A 16,030-nucleotide genomic window follows, 5' to 3' on the forward strand; every position below is an offset into this window, starting at 1 on the left:
TTGAAAGAGGAGTGAAAGAAGCCATCTATGTCCACTGTGAGCGACCATCTTTGAACAGAGGCGGGGGTTTACGACACCAACTGTCTGCCATCTATAATCCAGTTTTGAGATCCCTTCCCAGACGCCTTAACGCCCACTCATATCCTGGGCCATCTGACCTTAGGAATTCGCATGATAAGGTGGGGCCAGGTTTCACAATGAACACACCCGAAACTCTGGCTGATTGGGACCCACACCCAGTTTCACACCTTGGCTCAGGCGATTAGAGGATCATCAGGGGGTCCTTTTGTCCCTCTGTGGGGGGATACTCCCACTAGGTTTATATCTGGGACTCTCCACCATTTGACCTTAGAACTGAAGAAGCTTCTCGGATGAGCAAGCAACTTAAAGAAGTCCAGACGCTTTTCTTTGCAAGCTCCTATGTACACTGTAATGTGAATTTGAAATTCTGTAATGTGAAACACTTCTATTTGTTTCAAAGATTCAACTCTTTAGAAATAATTAACCAGATCAACAAAAATGGGAAACTGAAACTTCAGCAGAAAGGTGACACTGTGAAAACACTGTCAGCAGTGAAGTTTAAAATGAACCGTAATAGCACTGAAGAAATAAGGTAAGTGTCATGTACACTTATTTTGTCATTGAGAATATTCCATCCAATTAAGACTTCTTTGTTCTAATGGGGCTAACAGGCCAACATTAATGTTGCACACTGAGCTACCACATCATTACATGGTTGCCTCCTACTGGGTGGTGTTGTAAGAAGGGAGGAAGGGGAGGCACTGGAAACATCTAAACCTTTTCAAAACCTTGTTGCAGAAAGGTATATCATAGCATGACTGGTCATGCATGTTTTTGCTTCCATCTTGCACCTTGTCCTGCCAGCTCTTGATACCTCTCTCTTTGTCAGTACCTGAAAAAGATGGGATGAGGTTAGATGATAGAGCTTACTTTATAATTGATTGTCTTTAACACAAGTATTCTGTCATTCACCTGGAATGGTGTTATCCAGTATGAATCCAAAAAATCCACCGATGAACATATGTGTGGTAAAAAGCACTACAATCAATTGGTCCAGCTCTTTTATTCCTTTAGAGACAAGAACAAACAAAACAAGTCGTTAACCTTTATTAGCCAAAGATAAAAGAACTATAAATCTTGTACAAGATTATCGTTGCGCTTGCCTCTTCCATATGAAGGCAAGGATTCATTCTTTTTAAAACTAAATCAAGGCTTAATCATCCATCCACCCATTTCCTTAACTTCTTATGCAGTTTAGATCACAAGGGTGCTGGAGCCTATCTTAGCTGACATGCCAGTCCAGCATAGGGCCAACACAGAGAGACAGACGGCATTCACTCTTACTCAGTTTACTGTGTGAGGAAGCCAGAATGCCTGGTATGCACTTTTACCACGGTTGCTGAGTTTACCATACACATTTTTTTTTGTGTGGTGTTTGGTTGTATTCAAGCATCTTAGAAGCAAACGGGTGAATCCCTATATGTCTGACTGAGATGGATTTGTCTGAGATATTTTATATTTTATCAGTGGCCTGTAAACTGTTTGTGGTATTTTTTGACAGTTAAAAACTTTCTTTGTTTGAGGTTTTCAAAACATTCGACTTCACATAGACACAAATAAATGAATATATTAAAGTATCTTAACTTGCTCTTCACTGGGAGTTGCACTGTGCTCTTGTTTATATAAAATTTTTAACTGGAGAGTGGATCAACTTGGTGAGGTTATCTGGTTATGGCTTACCGAGAAATGTCTATTTCAAATTAATTAATTGTATTCACACATTAGGCTAAAAACTTGATAGTGCCAAGAGAAAGGATTTTTAAATCTTATCAAACCTTATTAAAACTTAAAAAAAATCACATTTAACAGGATATTTTGTATAAGTAACTTGTATGTTCCCTTGACCACTGAAATCAAAGACAAGCTAGATAATGCTTCCAAATAACTATTCAAATCACTTCCCGGATACAGTTAAAAATGGACTGACTTTTTGAAGCAATCTGGGTCAGTACAGAATGTGATGTCACTAGGTTGTTTGGTTGCTAATAGATTCCCATTAGTTTATGTTAGCTAGTTAGTGACAAAACCAATAACGCCATGGAAAGTGTTTAATTCAATTCAGTTCTATAGAAATAAAACTAAAGTGGCTTCATGGTGCTTCATATTGTAAGGTAAAGACCCTACAACAGGGGTTCTCAAACTTTTAGGGGCCAGGGACCCCATACAGGGGGTAAAATATTTCCAAGGACCCCCTTATAACTCTCATGCTTTGAGATGAGATGCCACTTTAGCTTGGCTGGCTTCATTGCTTCATTTTCTAGCACTTGAAGACACACAATGCATTTTGGTCTTCCATCAACATTCTCGATAAAGCCAAACTCGAGGGGACTGTTGTCACTGGCACATGTTTTTAAGTGCCACTATGCGCCAGGTGACACTATGTGTTTTCACAGACCCCCAATCTGCACCTTGCATACCCCTAGAGGTCTGGGGACCTCACTTTGATAGCCACTGCCCTACAATAATAGAGAGAAAACCCCAACAATGAAATGAGCAATCACTTTGAGCAATCACTTTGAGCAATCACTTTGAGCAATCACTTTGAGCAATCACTTGGCAACAGTGGGAAGGAAAAACCCCTTTTAACAGGAAGAAAAGTCCAAGAAGGAAGTGGCTGCCTGCCACCACTGGTTGAGTTTAATGAAAGGAAGAGAGAATTAAAAAAAGCACACTGTGAAAAGAGCCAGAGATTAAGTAAATCAAGGTGAACTCAAACTTAAAAGTGGTCTGATACTGTCCTTCCTGTGTTTTTTCTTTGTCTGGTGGGTAAACTGAGAGGGGCAATTAACTAGCAGAGCAGATGTCCACTAGATGTGATCAGTACCATTTTATGCCATAAAATACTTTCTTTACCCAAGCACATCCAAACATAACTAAGTTTCTTACCAAAGCACGATCAGGAATCCTACCATCCAGTGATATGTTCATCTAAGATAACTCTTTATTGTCATTGCACAGTCATACATAGTACAGTAGTACAATGAAATCCATCCATCCCTCCATTCATTTTCTTTCGCCTATCAGGAGCAGGGTCATGAGGGCAGAAACCCAAGCAGAGAAGCCCAGACTCACTGTCCTCAGCCTCCTCCTCTGCTTATCCAGGGGAATAACACCAAGACACTTTCAGGCCAGCCAAGAGATGTAATCTCTCCTGTTTGTCCTAAGTCTGCCCTGGGGCCTCCTCTCAGTGGGATATGCCCAGAACACCTCAACCAGGAGACACCTAGGAGGCATCCTTATCAGATGTGCAAACCACTTCAGCTCGCTCCTTTTGATGAGCATGTCCACGGAACAAAAAAAATCTCCCTGTGGACATGCTCATGCATTCTAGGATTATCAGTTATGCTTCAGTTTCTTGTGTGATATATAAGTAGTAAACTGGTTGGATATGCTTTTAAGAGAAGAAAAACTATTTTATTGCATAAAATAGCACTGATCGCATCTTGTAGACATATATCTGCCAGTTGATTGAACTGCTCAGTCTGTCCACTCAACCTAACAACAAAAATCACACACAGAGGGGACAGTGTCGGACAGTTTGTCTGTGTGGTGAATCAACCGTGAGCCTGACTCAAACAAGCTCTTTTGCACATAGTCTTCATTTATTAAACTGCTCGACAAACTCTAACACTACAGTCAGCAGGAGAATTTTCCCATTACAGTGCAGCTAGCCAACAATAAAGAACAACTTACTGCTTAGGAGACAGAGAGTAAAGTTGATTGTAAAACAAATTAGTTTTTTAACATAAAAGTTATTGCTACAGCCAGGGGCGATTTAAAAGTGACACCCCCGAGACTGCTTTTTACTTTTAGTTTCCCTGTTTTCTATTGAGTTATCAATTCTGTTACTAGCTAGCTAATGCAAGACTATTAGCAGCAACCAACCAACTTAGTGATCTCACATTCTGTACTGGCACAAGATGGTGCTACGCATGCTCTAAAAATTGTAACTCTAAATACTTATTTCTTAAATCAACATTCACAGATAGTGCTAAATCTTAGAGTATTTTAAGTTGGGCTCCATGGTTTATTACACATTAATACACAACCACAGCAAAGTGTGTAATAGACAGGCTGGTCCAAATCGAGAACTGGATACACATGCAGAATCTGCATTACCAACAGGGGGAGATAATATATTTAAAGTCAGGAAGTCAGTAGTGAGCACAGAAAGGTATGATTTACATTCTTGGGTCGTTAATCGACAGAAATGATAAAGCTAGTTGGCTAATATGTATTTACATATGAATAATGTCTGTTTAAAATGTGTTCCCATGATTATTTCAATGTTAGTTTGAAATAAAATATCTCACTCTGCTGGTTCTGCAGCTTACTGCAACTTTGCATGCGTCTCCATTTCATGCTTTGGAGAGGCAAAGTATAAAATGGCGAACTGGCGTGTCTGTTGCACATTTTGCCGTGATACTGTCATGTCCACTTTAAGGTGATTGCTTTCTTTATTAACATACAAAAAGTCTGCCTTTATAATAATTTTATAGTGGCCAGGAAGTCATGATGATAAAGCCATGATGTAAAATCTGCTTATGTATTAACCACAGTATATGTGACAGTATGTGTGACTGATTACTTCTTTTTGCTGCACTGCCCCATTACACTGGACCTTAGGGTTCCCCCACCTACCAAATCCTATTTTAACTCTTTTTTTAAATTAAGATTTGTACCATATCAACCCTTATTTATTTTCTTAGGATTGGGGTATAGAGGAAGGACATGACTTCCAGAAAACAGTTTGGAGAAACATGGTGCAGCGGTGCACAAGGAGATGACCTAGAAGGGGACAACGTCAATGTAAAACTAGCTACTATCTGATGCCAATAGTAAAAATACATATATTTTTGTAACTGATGAACTGATGTAAATTAATCTTTTACATGGAGACATTTTAAGTGAAGTGGATAATAAGAAACAGAACATGTAGTAGCATTCTAAAAGTGTCATGAATCGCTGTGCGGCAGGCAGGAGTTGGACCCAAAATGCAAGACTCACAGACTCAGGGGATGAACTCAAAAATCACAGCTTTATTTGCTGGTAGGACAAACATACAAACTAAACTAAACTAAACTAACCTAAACTAAACTGGGGAAACAACAAACTAAGAACTCACAGAGAGACACAGGGCGATCCACACAGCATGAGGGACGACACGACACTGACTCAGAGAAACACAGGGTTTAAATACACTGGGAAGTAACGAGGGGAATGAGACACAGAAGGAGAGCACAGCTGGGAGAAATCAGAACTGATGAGACAAGGGAGCAAAGTAGGATACACTCACATGAGACACAGACCTTCAAAGTAAAACAGGAATTAGCACAGATGCAAACTAGACTAGGGGAGACAGCAACTAAGAAACACAGAGGGCAGCTACTAAATAATCAGAGAACTAAACAGAATACAAGAACACCAAACTAAGACACTACACTAAAGAACAAGCTAGGACAACAACGAGAACTAAGAACATAATACAGAAAACTCAGAGGCACAAGAAACTCAAAACACTGGGTCACTGACCCAGGACCGTGACAAAAAGAGCAAATTTGCTGGTAGTTTAATAAAAGCCACATTGTTGACACAAAGTGGTAACATAGGTACAATTTGCCTGTAGCACCTCACAAGAGTGTCCTGTGACATTGACAAAAGAGCCACGGATGTTTAGATATATGGATTTGTAAAGGTTTCTGTTGACCAAGGGGCACCGTTTTTAATCACTAGAGACCACTAAGATACTCTAAAATCCTGAGTCAGAGTTGGCTTTTCATGTGGCATGTGTGACCATGAGCACATGGTGGAATACAGAGGGCCATTCAAAATGGAAATGCCTGCAAGTCCAAGGCCGTGCTTTCATAATCCTTCTCAGGCAATAAACTGCATAATGAAGTTGTACTGAATTGAATCAAGAACTGCAAACAGCGCTGACATTCAAATAATAAACTCTTGTTCAAATAACCCATCCCAAAACATATACACACAAAGGAACACACACACATTTCCTGCCCAAAACGACAGCAGTCAAAAGTTCAAGGCATCCACAGAGTTGATTTTAAATCCAACAGCTTGTACATCGAAAGACGTCGGGATGAGCAAGAGTTTGTTTACAAAGAGCATTGACAGGTTTCCTCTTGTCTGGTGCTATCAGCTAATGTTGAGGCTGGGGACAGACTTTGGAGCAAGAGTGCTTTATCTGAGCTGGGCAGATTACAGCCAGTTACATGGGGGCAAGCCAAGAGGATTGGGAGGTAAGCAGCCTAGACCAGAGAAAACCAGACAAGCCCTCATGCCCAGTATTGCACTCTGGATTAACACTTTCTTGGGAGACACTAGCATCACATGACACATAGGATCAAGGTCTCATGTCTGCGGAGAAGAACTGTTTAATCTTGAAGATTGCTCTTTTGATGGCGCTTCATAGGAGGTGGTCACAAAGCCTATGAATCAGCTAATCAAAATGTCATCAAAATAATGTACTTATCAGTTGTCAACCTGTGACGATCTATAACTCTCTTACTTCTAAGATCTCTGACTGATCATATTTATTTCACATTGTGTAATTTCATCTATTAGATTAATGTTTGGATTGATGACTGCATTAGTGTAAGCTGAGAGTGATCTATCAGTTGCATATGAATGCATATTTTATTATGTTTATGTAATGTAGAAAAACATTTAAAGTATTACAAAACAATTTTACCCTATTCACCTTTCGCATTTAGCTTTATTATTATTATTTTTCCCCTTTCTGCTTTTTCACTATTGTTTTTCCCTGTTTAGTCATTCCTCTTACCAATAGGCCAATAGGCAATAATGTCAATGAAGAATTTGTGCACACTACATAAACAGAAGTGCAAGTAAACCTAGAGTTATCTATGATTATACCCTTGGAATGTTTTATAGATTTGACCTAGGCACTGTGAAACCTTTATAAGATGTATGTGATGGGATTACCATATTACAAATACTTACGAAGTTGCAGTGCTTTTTTTCTTTAAATTGTTTGCAAAATTGTCAGAGACCTGATTGAAGTTGGCAATATCTGCAATCAGCAAATTCCAGTATAACATAGAAAAAACTATATTTTTACAAATGAAATCTAGAGTAATTGTTAAAAACTAACAAACAAGAAACCCCCCAAAAATATTTCAAGCATTAGGTTCTTTTCTGATGTTTTCTGCAATCTGCACATCCCTAGATGTAGAAGTTTTCCAAAGAAGCTAAAGTCACATATAACCAAGCCAAGCCCTTAAAATTCTATTCTCAAAGCTGCCGACAACATCTACAGTTTTACACTTTAAATAAATGTGATTCCAACCCAGCCTCCTTCTTGTGCTAAGAAGAAAAGTCATGCATGGATGTACAAAGAATCAAGCTCAAGAGCCTTATCAGTGCCCCCTACTGGCTGTTATGCTGGTTTTATCCTATTCAACCCATATAAAACATGCCTTAAAAGACTGGACTCCAAACTGAATGTTTTTCTGTCCTAAGTACATAAAGGTAAAACCAAAGATTCCCAAAACACATTTAGTCTAAAAGACAATTTGCCACCTTTAGCCTAAAGACTAAATGTAAAATGTTTGCCATCTGGGCCTGTGGGATTTTGGAACACCTTGGCATTAGGAGCTTAGGCTGGCAAAACTACTGCATCTTTTCAAGGGTAATCTCTAAGTGTCTGTGGGAACACAGCCTGGAATTCACCGTAAGAGGACTATGTCACTGGATGTTTTATTTTTTGTCATTGTTTACTGATTTTGTTTTGATTAATAAAAAATAAAATGGTCAAACTTGTGTAATATCTCAAGCAGAAATCTTACAAAAGTGTCCCACAGCACAACTATTTGAACAATTATAAATGTTATTAAAGCACCATAGCTTAGTTTCTTCAATTATGCACCAGATGTTTAGAGCACTTTCTATTGTGATTCCTGTTAGATAAAATCATAAAGGAGGTGGTGAAATAAATGATAGATCACACCCAGTGTGGGTACAGACAAAGAGTTTGTCATGGTACAGTGGCTACTGTGTACTGAACTGAGAAGAAAATGACGTGAAACTGCTGCTTTCCAACATTTTTAATGCTCATTGATGCATAGTAACAAACTAGCGCTGTGCCATAACAAACAGACATGGGTTGTGTGGGCTTAAATAGACAAAAGAGCAGGTGCATGTGCCATCTTGTGTATTTTATCGTCCTATTTTGTTGATATTATGCTGTGAAATAAATTATTATAAACCAGGCTGAATAAGCTAAAATAGTACAGTGTGTTAGCAAGCTACATTCTTTGCTGTCTCTATAGGTATCAGATATCTTTTGTGCTTGAATTTTTCTCTGCACTCGTCATGTGATACCTGGGCATCGGGGTGCCAGAGCTGGGCCATGTACTATGAAACAAGTTCAGCATACACATGATATTCAATACCTGGCTTCACTTACCCTGCCAATTGTGTTAAGCAGTCACATGAAGGTGGTTATTAGCTCAGTAAGCCCAAGGTTTCCTAATCTAGCTATGCACACATTCACATGAAAGACGTGGCATAAGACCAACCAGATGACCATTAGAAACATGGTCAGATTTTTGTTTTATCAACAAAGTGTCTGATTTCACAAACGAAAGGAAAACTATTTAAAATATAAAGACATTAATAACATGATACAGCAGTGACACAGTTGCTGCAGACAATGATATCAGTTACTCTTAAAACAACTTTTGCTATCTATGCATCTGAAACTAATTTCTGGAAAATTGATTGGTCAGTGAGCAGCGATTTTATACGCTACTGAGCTATAACCTGCTTCCGAGCAGGTTAGTTCTGCAGCATATTTATAGCTTGATAGGCCCTAACCATACTTTGTACTATTTTGGAGGACTGTACTATGTACAGGATTGATTTTTTTTTCATGTCCTAAGAATAACATCCATCCATCCATCCATCCATTTGCTTCCGCTTATCCTTTTCAGGGTCGCGGGGGGCGCTGGAGCCTATCCCAGCTGTCATAGGGCGAGAGGCAGGGTACACTCTGGACAGGTCGCCAGTCTGTCGCAGGGCTAACACATAGGGACAGACAACCATTCACACTCACATTCACACCTAGTGACAATTTGGATTTTCCAATTAACCTATCCCCACAAGCTGCATGTCTTTGGACGGTGGGAGGAAGCCGGAGTACCCGGAGAGAACCCACGCAAACACGGGGAGAACATGCAAACTCCACACAGAAAGACCCCGGCCTGATGGTGGAATTGAACTCAGGACCTTCTTGCTGTGCGGCAACAGTGCTAACCACCGTGCCACCGTGCTGCCCTAAGAATAACATATATAAATGACAACAGTTTCTCAGTTAATGACTCAGTCAGTGAGGTCGACTGTAGCAAGGTGTACAGAGTATAGACACAGAATCCAAATGTAGGACATAGAAGGCTGACTTGAACAACAAATGATGAGTCTTTAATATTGGCTATAAACAAAAGTCCAAAGCACATTTCTAGCATTAACTGAACTTCCAAAACACTACCTCGATCACTTAAATTACACAATTGAAAGTATATGTGTATTGTTTGTGTATTTATACACAGGCACTCATATATATTCAAATAATAAAAAAAAAAAGTTCATTTACCTGTTACTACCACACACCTGTAAGAACCATCGCCTTAGATCGAAAAGCGTGGAAGATAATCGCTGGTCAAGCAAGAGAACCTGCAGCACCTACAGCAGCGTACTGGTACCGCCGCTGGTTGCCCGCTAAAGGACAAGACTACCACACACCAAATCTGGTCATTGGTACTTGCTGGCTTGTGTAGCCACTAGGTAACAAAAGCTCAACACTCCCCCTAGCATCCTGGAGCATTTCTGTTGTGTTTTGTACGTGTTTTGGAGTTCGTACGTGTTTTGGAGTTTGTACGTGCTTTGTCTCTAGGGGCCACCGTAAATAGACTTTTATTTATTCACTCCACATAAAATGTAATAAATAAATCATACAATACAAAAACCAACTATTAACATTTCAACTTTTAACTATTTAAATTTTCAGCTTTTTCCTTTTAAACAAATTTAAAGTGAAACAACACAAAACACTGCAAACCACAACACAATAAAATATAAATATGAAAAAGTATGAAAACAAAAGGAAGATGCACATTCTCTTTCATATGGGCCTGCATGAATAAACTTTGAATCCTTTATCTTCCGCAACTGAAAATAGTTGTGGATGATCACTACACCTTTCTAATGTGACGTTGTTGTGCCTGGCGAGTGTAACTACCGCCCCTCCCCCCTCTTCCCAGCGCAAAGCACAAGGCTCGCGTGTGGAGTGAAGCGGGAAAAAAAGTGCAAGAGAGAGGGTGAGAGAAAGAAGAAAACCCCGGCTTGCGTCGTTCACTTCAAAGAGTCTGCTCTAAGAGCCGTTTCGTTCTCAACCGACACATCACTAATTAAGACAAGCAATAAGCAAGAAAACACAGAGCTGCACAGGAGCAACACAACTAATGCTTTAACAATATATACAAAAAGAGTTGATTACATGCAGACTGCAAAGGAACAAGACATAGGTAAAACTAAACACACAGAACTAACACAGGACACAAGAGGGGAAAAAAGAAAATAACATAAAATACTAAACAGAGAGAAAAGATGAGTCAAATTAACATGAAAACACAGACAAAGGAGCAGTGTTACTCCAGTGATGTAAAGCAGAGGAGTGAGACAGAAGAAGAAACGATTCAGGAAACAACCACAACAATAAATCACAGAATGAGGCATGAAAACTAGACAGGAACCAGAAAAATAACATAAAAGCTCAGGATACTGAGAAAACAAAGAAATTATGAGCCAAAACAGAAACTTATTATAAGAACATCATGTTATATTGGAATTAGATATCAAAGATTCAACAATATCACAAGGAGTCAAACTCAATATTAAAATAATAAATCAGCTCAGTAATCCAGAAATTAAAGTAGTTTAAACTTCACACACAAAAACAATAAAACACAAACAGGCACACAAGCTCAAGGATGAGCTCAAAAAATGAAACCTCACTATTGGCTGGTTTAGAATACTATTTAGTTAGATTCAACAAACAAATTTTTTTTTTTTTAGTTTACTGGAGTAATTTATGTTCTTTCAACAGAAAAAAAGGTTTGTGGATTTACTTTAAAAAGTTATGTCAAATAGCTCCACTCAACCTTTCGGTGGAAGTAACTCCTGATTTTTATTTAAAAAGTTGAACCAAGTCCTGACGTTAGCCTGCCAAAACGGAGTGTCGTACTGAAAGAACACATGTGAATCAGGTAAAACCAGCGGTTCCCAAACTTTTTTTGCTGGGCCCCCCTTTGTTTTACAAGAAAAATGTTCGTGCCCCCCCGGGCGTGCGTGCACGCACAAACACATCCTCCAACCACACACACCCATATTTTGCTCCATTGCGGTTTATTTCACACCTCAAACATTTAGTAAACAATTAAGCAAATACAAGTAATTTGCAATAAATTACAGGTAGAAAGAAAGTAAACTACTAACTCTTTTACGCTAACGTCCGCACCTACACGGGTATTTTTGAAAACGTAGCTGTTTCGTCCACACGTAAACGATGTTTCGAATCACCGAAAACTGAGATTTTTTTAAAACTCCTTTTTTGCGTTTACGTGTGGACGAGGAATACAAAGTTTGTCACGCAACGTCAAAGGTATGTGCTTTATTTCACATTACACTGTGCGCCACGTTATTGTTTACGTGAGATGAATTACAGATAGAGACAAAATACTGTTACTGTTAAATTGACTATGCGCACGCTTACACACACGCAGTTACTGTCCCTCTATTTAGAAAGGCAGAGGCGTCACGGTGTGATTATTTTACGTGTAGTTGTTTTTTTTCCCTGTGTAATAATATTCAACATTGCTATCAATACATTTTTCAATAAATGCCTCTCTGTGCAAAATGGGTTTAAAAACATAAACAACTGTGGCATACTGTTTGTCTGTGATTTGAACTGAGGGAACAAATCGTGGCAGGATCTGTCTGATATTATTTGTATCCCACTGTAACTTTACTGTATAAATAGCTAACATCTCCAAAATGTCAGGAGAAGTTTAGTCATTACAACAAGTGTTTGTGAACTAAAAATCAAGAATGTGGGATATTGTTTGTCCGTGATTTGAAGAGCGTCCGTGATTTGAAGAGCCCAGCGCTGCTCCCAACGAAGGGAAAAGCAGTTTTGCAGTGGAGACCTACCTTGCCACTTGTGCAGGTGAAACCAAAGGGCAGATATGCTTCACCATATTTTCTAGTCTTTGGCTTAGAATGAAGTTGGTTTGGAAACATATTCAGCGATGCTTCATCTCCTGCTTTGTGTTTGTGTGGGCACCTGTGCTAGCAGTGTCCAAGCATGGTTTTTTTTTTTCTCCTTTTCATACCGTGCCCCCATACGTGGGCGGGCCCCACACTTTGGGAAGCTCTGGAGTAAAACTAAAGTAAACTAAAAAATAAATAAATAAATAATAATTTTAATTTGTTCAGTAAATTCAAGCAAAGAAGACTTTGAGTGTGTTTTCACAGGTTGGATGGTACCACTTGACATTAAAAAAAACCACACACACACTTTTTGACAGACTATGTTTCACAGTCAATATGTAGATTATTTTAACTGTATTTCTATACTTTCATGCAAATACTGATTTTAAAGCCCTAAAAGTGTGTGTGTGTGTGTGTGTGTGTGTGTGTGTGTGTGTGTGTTAAAATCACCAGTGTCAATGATGCCAGGATTGGATTGAAACCAGGTGGGTAGAACCAGACCGCTGAAGGTTGAAAAGCCCAGGATGACGAGGTTACGTGAAGAGTTAAGATCCACATACTGGAGAGAGAAAAGAAGACAGGATGGTGTGTGAAATAGGGTGAGAAAGAAAGAAAGAGAGACAGAAATAATGTGATACAAATTTGCTAAAACTGGTTTATTGACTCTCAGATGCAAGCCATTATTTTGTTGATCTGTTTCAGCTAGCTGACATTTCTGCTGTGGAAGTTCACTAAAATGAGATTAGGAATAATCAGGGAAAAAAGAGACCCAAATTCTATTTTGGTATGGGATTCACATTTATTTGGTCATGACAGGTTAACACGGGTCACAGTGAGGTCAGTGTAGATATATATATATATATATATATCTGTGTGTGTGCGGATGTATGTATAAGACTATATTACCTGCCTATAATAATGAAACATGATACACAATAGTGTTACAACAGTACAAAACGAAATAGCTACAAAATATAGCTTGGGAAAACACCGTCATTTTTCATCTTTACAAAAACTGATAGAGCAAGTTCTTTAGCCAAAAAATACCATAGAGGGGTGGAACTAATAATACAGTTGTGCAACAATTCAGTTAAGGTATTTGCATTTACTGTATTTTCTAGCAAGTACTTCCTTAAACGCCATCTCACTTATGTTTTTCAACAATTAATTAGTCTCAAAGTCGGAGACTTTTATAACAGCTAAAAATTCACAGTGTTTAGTTTTCAGTTCTCATTTAGGCATTAAGAAATATGTTTGTGGTTGAAAAACAAACACTCAAAAACCTTTTTTGGAATATCATTAAATTACTATCTTCTTGTCTGTATGTTTGTCCAATATGTTTGCTGTAATCAAACTGAAATAGCTTGATACGGGAAAGGTGATTACTATTGACCCTTACTCACTCAACCTAACCTTGAAATCACATATTACTGTACTTACATTGAATTTCATGTATTACGGATTACACTTACAGTGCGCTAACAACTGCCAAGCTCAATATCTAACATCAAAGCAGTTTTACAATATTGAGACATTTTTGTGCAGCAGATTTCTTAAAGGTTGCTTAAAGTGCCAAATGGTAGACAAGTTAATGACAATAAAAAGCAAATAAAGTTTTTATTACACACATGATCCTTATTTTCTGTTTTTGCCTGTATTCTAGATAGATTTAACAACACCGCTCACTGTGGAACCAGTGAGTCCAAGAAAGCCTTAATAGAGATGGTGTTTTGTTTAGCAGTGTTGTTTTATTTGAAGGGGTTAAGGATTAGGGCATCTTATTAAGCTATGCTCTAGTTACTCTGAATAAAAAAAAAGGTGCACCAAATAAAAGACAAATGCAATTTGATATGCTGTGAAATTAATTGTGTTTACCTGGAGGTTGGATATCCCGACTGCTGCAATCATTCCAAACATAATAAGGAACATGCCCCCAATGACTGGATCTGGGATAGTGATAAAAATTGCTCCAAACTTTCCAAAGATTCCGAGGATGATCATCAGAATTCCAGTAGTCTGGAGGACCAGCCTGCTACCAACCTAACATAAAAACAGAGCACAGGGACTCACTGTAAGGTGTACACAAGAAAACTTAAACCATCATTATTTTTGCAAGGATGTTGGAAGAATCTCTGGGTCTCACTGGACATGTGACATGACAACACAGGAAGAGTGGTTAAGCGTTTCGATGCCATAATATTAAATATTAAATAATAACTATATCTGAAATTGTCCTGTGATAAGACAGGGTGTACATGTTTTTAACGGGTGTGTACATACTAATCGCAATTTTTTTTTAATTGAAAATACAGTAACCTGCACTTTCAAACAAGACATGAATACAAGTGGATTTAGATTACCATTAACCAATGCACAAACAAACATATATACATAATACATATAAATCCATCTTGAATGTTGTCAGTAGTCAAAAGTAAACTTGGTTTTGGTCCCTTTCAGTAATTGGTGAAAATCTCCCAAAGGTGTTCTTTTTAAATGGTCTGTGGTAGGACTTGACTTAAGCGGTCAAAGAAGTGCAGGAGACTGATGCTGCCCAGTGTAGCAAGTGATTTATTCACCATTTTGTGACCCAAATAATATTTACAAAAAAACAAATAAGAAACTCAACTCTATAACTAACTCAGTTCAAATAAACATAACTGAACTTAAATCAACAGAAATTAAGGTCAAACTGCACACAGCTACACTGACCTGAACCTTTCTTCTCAAACACCCGAGTTCTGCTTAAATAGTCCACTTAACCAAACGATTTCTCCTCTGGACTATTCCATTCGGTAGGTAAGATGAACATAATTATATTCAGACCTCTACTACTACTCTTTACTGGCAACATGAACTCTGTGGTGTAATCAATACATATTACAACAATAAATCTATTTCTTCATAAACCCTCTAAAATCAACTTTATTAAATTATAAGAGTTCTTCCCCTCCCGCACTTGGTCTCTTCCTGTGACCTCAGATGAACCCAGAAGCTATAAAGCAGGAAGTAAAACTACATTTCCTCCTTTTGTTTCTGGAAGACAGGTAGGTAAGGTAAGTTCTAAACAATACAAATTAACAGTTGAAATAAAGAACATGTTAACTTAACAAACTTGTAGGAATTGATTTAAACCAAGATGTTATATTATATAATCTGTAAAAGTGCAAAACATAAACAAACCCGGGATAGTAGATGTTTGCCTATTGCAGATTACATGTGAAATATGGTTAAATCAAAACAAGAATGTTAACTAAGAATATGGACAAGTGGTACTCTCACCCACTTTGTCACATGGTACCTATAGAGTATATTGATGTCATTGTCAAGTTGTTCAAGGAACAGTTTAAAAATATTTTTGTGCGTTGGGACATAGTATATTACCCTGCTGGAAACATCCCATTTAATATGGGGACCCCATGAAGTCTTTGGTTGGTGTAACCCACTAAAAGTGGTGTAAACCACTTTTATTCCCTGGCTTTTTGTCATCTCTTTTGATTGTTTTAAATGTACACCACTTTGCTCAACAGCTGTTGTTTTAAATGTGCTATATAAGTACATTTGACTTTGACTAACCCATGTGATTTGAAGTGATGTGTATTCAGAAATACTATTCTGACTAAGACCCTCAGGGTGTACACCG

General features: G+C 38.2%; 1 protein-coding gene across 1 annotated transcript in view; it reads right to left on the minus strand.

The window, feature by feature from the left end:
* Positions 1–403: 403 nt before the first annotated feature.
* Positions 404–16,030, minus strand: part of LOC146570163 (solute carrier family 23 member 2) — a 64,309-nt gene continuing 48,682 nt past the window's right edge. The window contains exons 9-12 of the mRNA XM_085283024.1: positions 14,263–14,427; positions 12,838–12,946; positions 994–1,089; positions 404–913 (exon numbers count right to left, since the gene is read on the minus strand). Coding sequence (XP_085139150.1) covers positions 744–913; positions 994–1,089; positions 12,838–12,946; positions 14,263–14,427 — 540 coding nt within the window. The 3' untranslated portion in view covers positions 404–743. The remainder of the gene's footprint in view (positions 914–993; positions 1,090–12,837; positions 12,947–14,262; positions 14,428–16,030) is intronic.

The sequence above is a fragment of the Mchenga conophoros genome, linkage group LG7, assembly GCF_057382185.1.
Source record: "Mchenga conophoros isolate Kocher_MC1m ecotype Shallow Benthic linkage group LG7, M_conophoros_male_GT1.1, whole genome shotgun sequence".
Classification (NCBI taxonomy): domain Eukaryota; kingdom Metazoa; phylum Chordata; class Actinopteri; order Cichliformes; family Cichlidae; genus Mchenga; species Mchenga conophoros.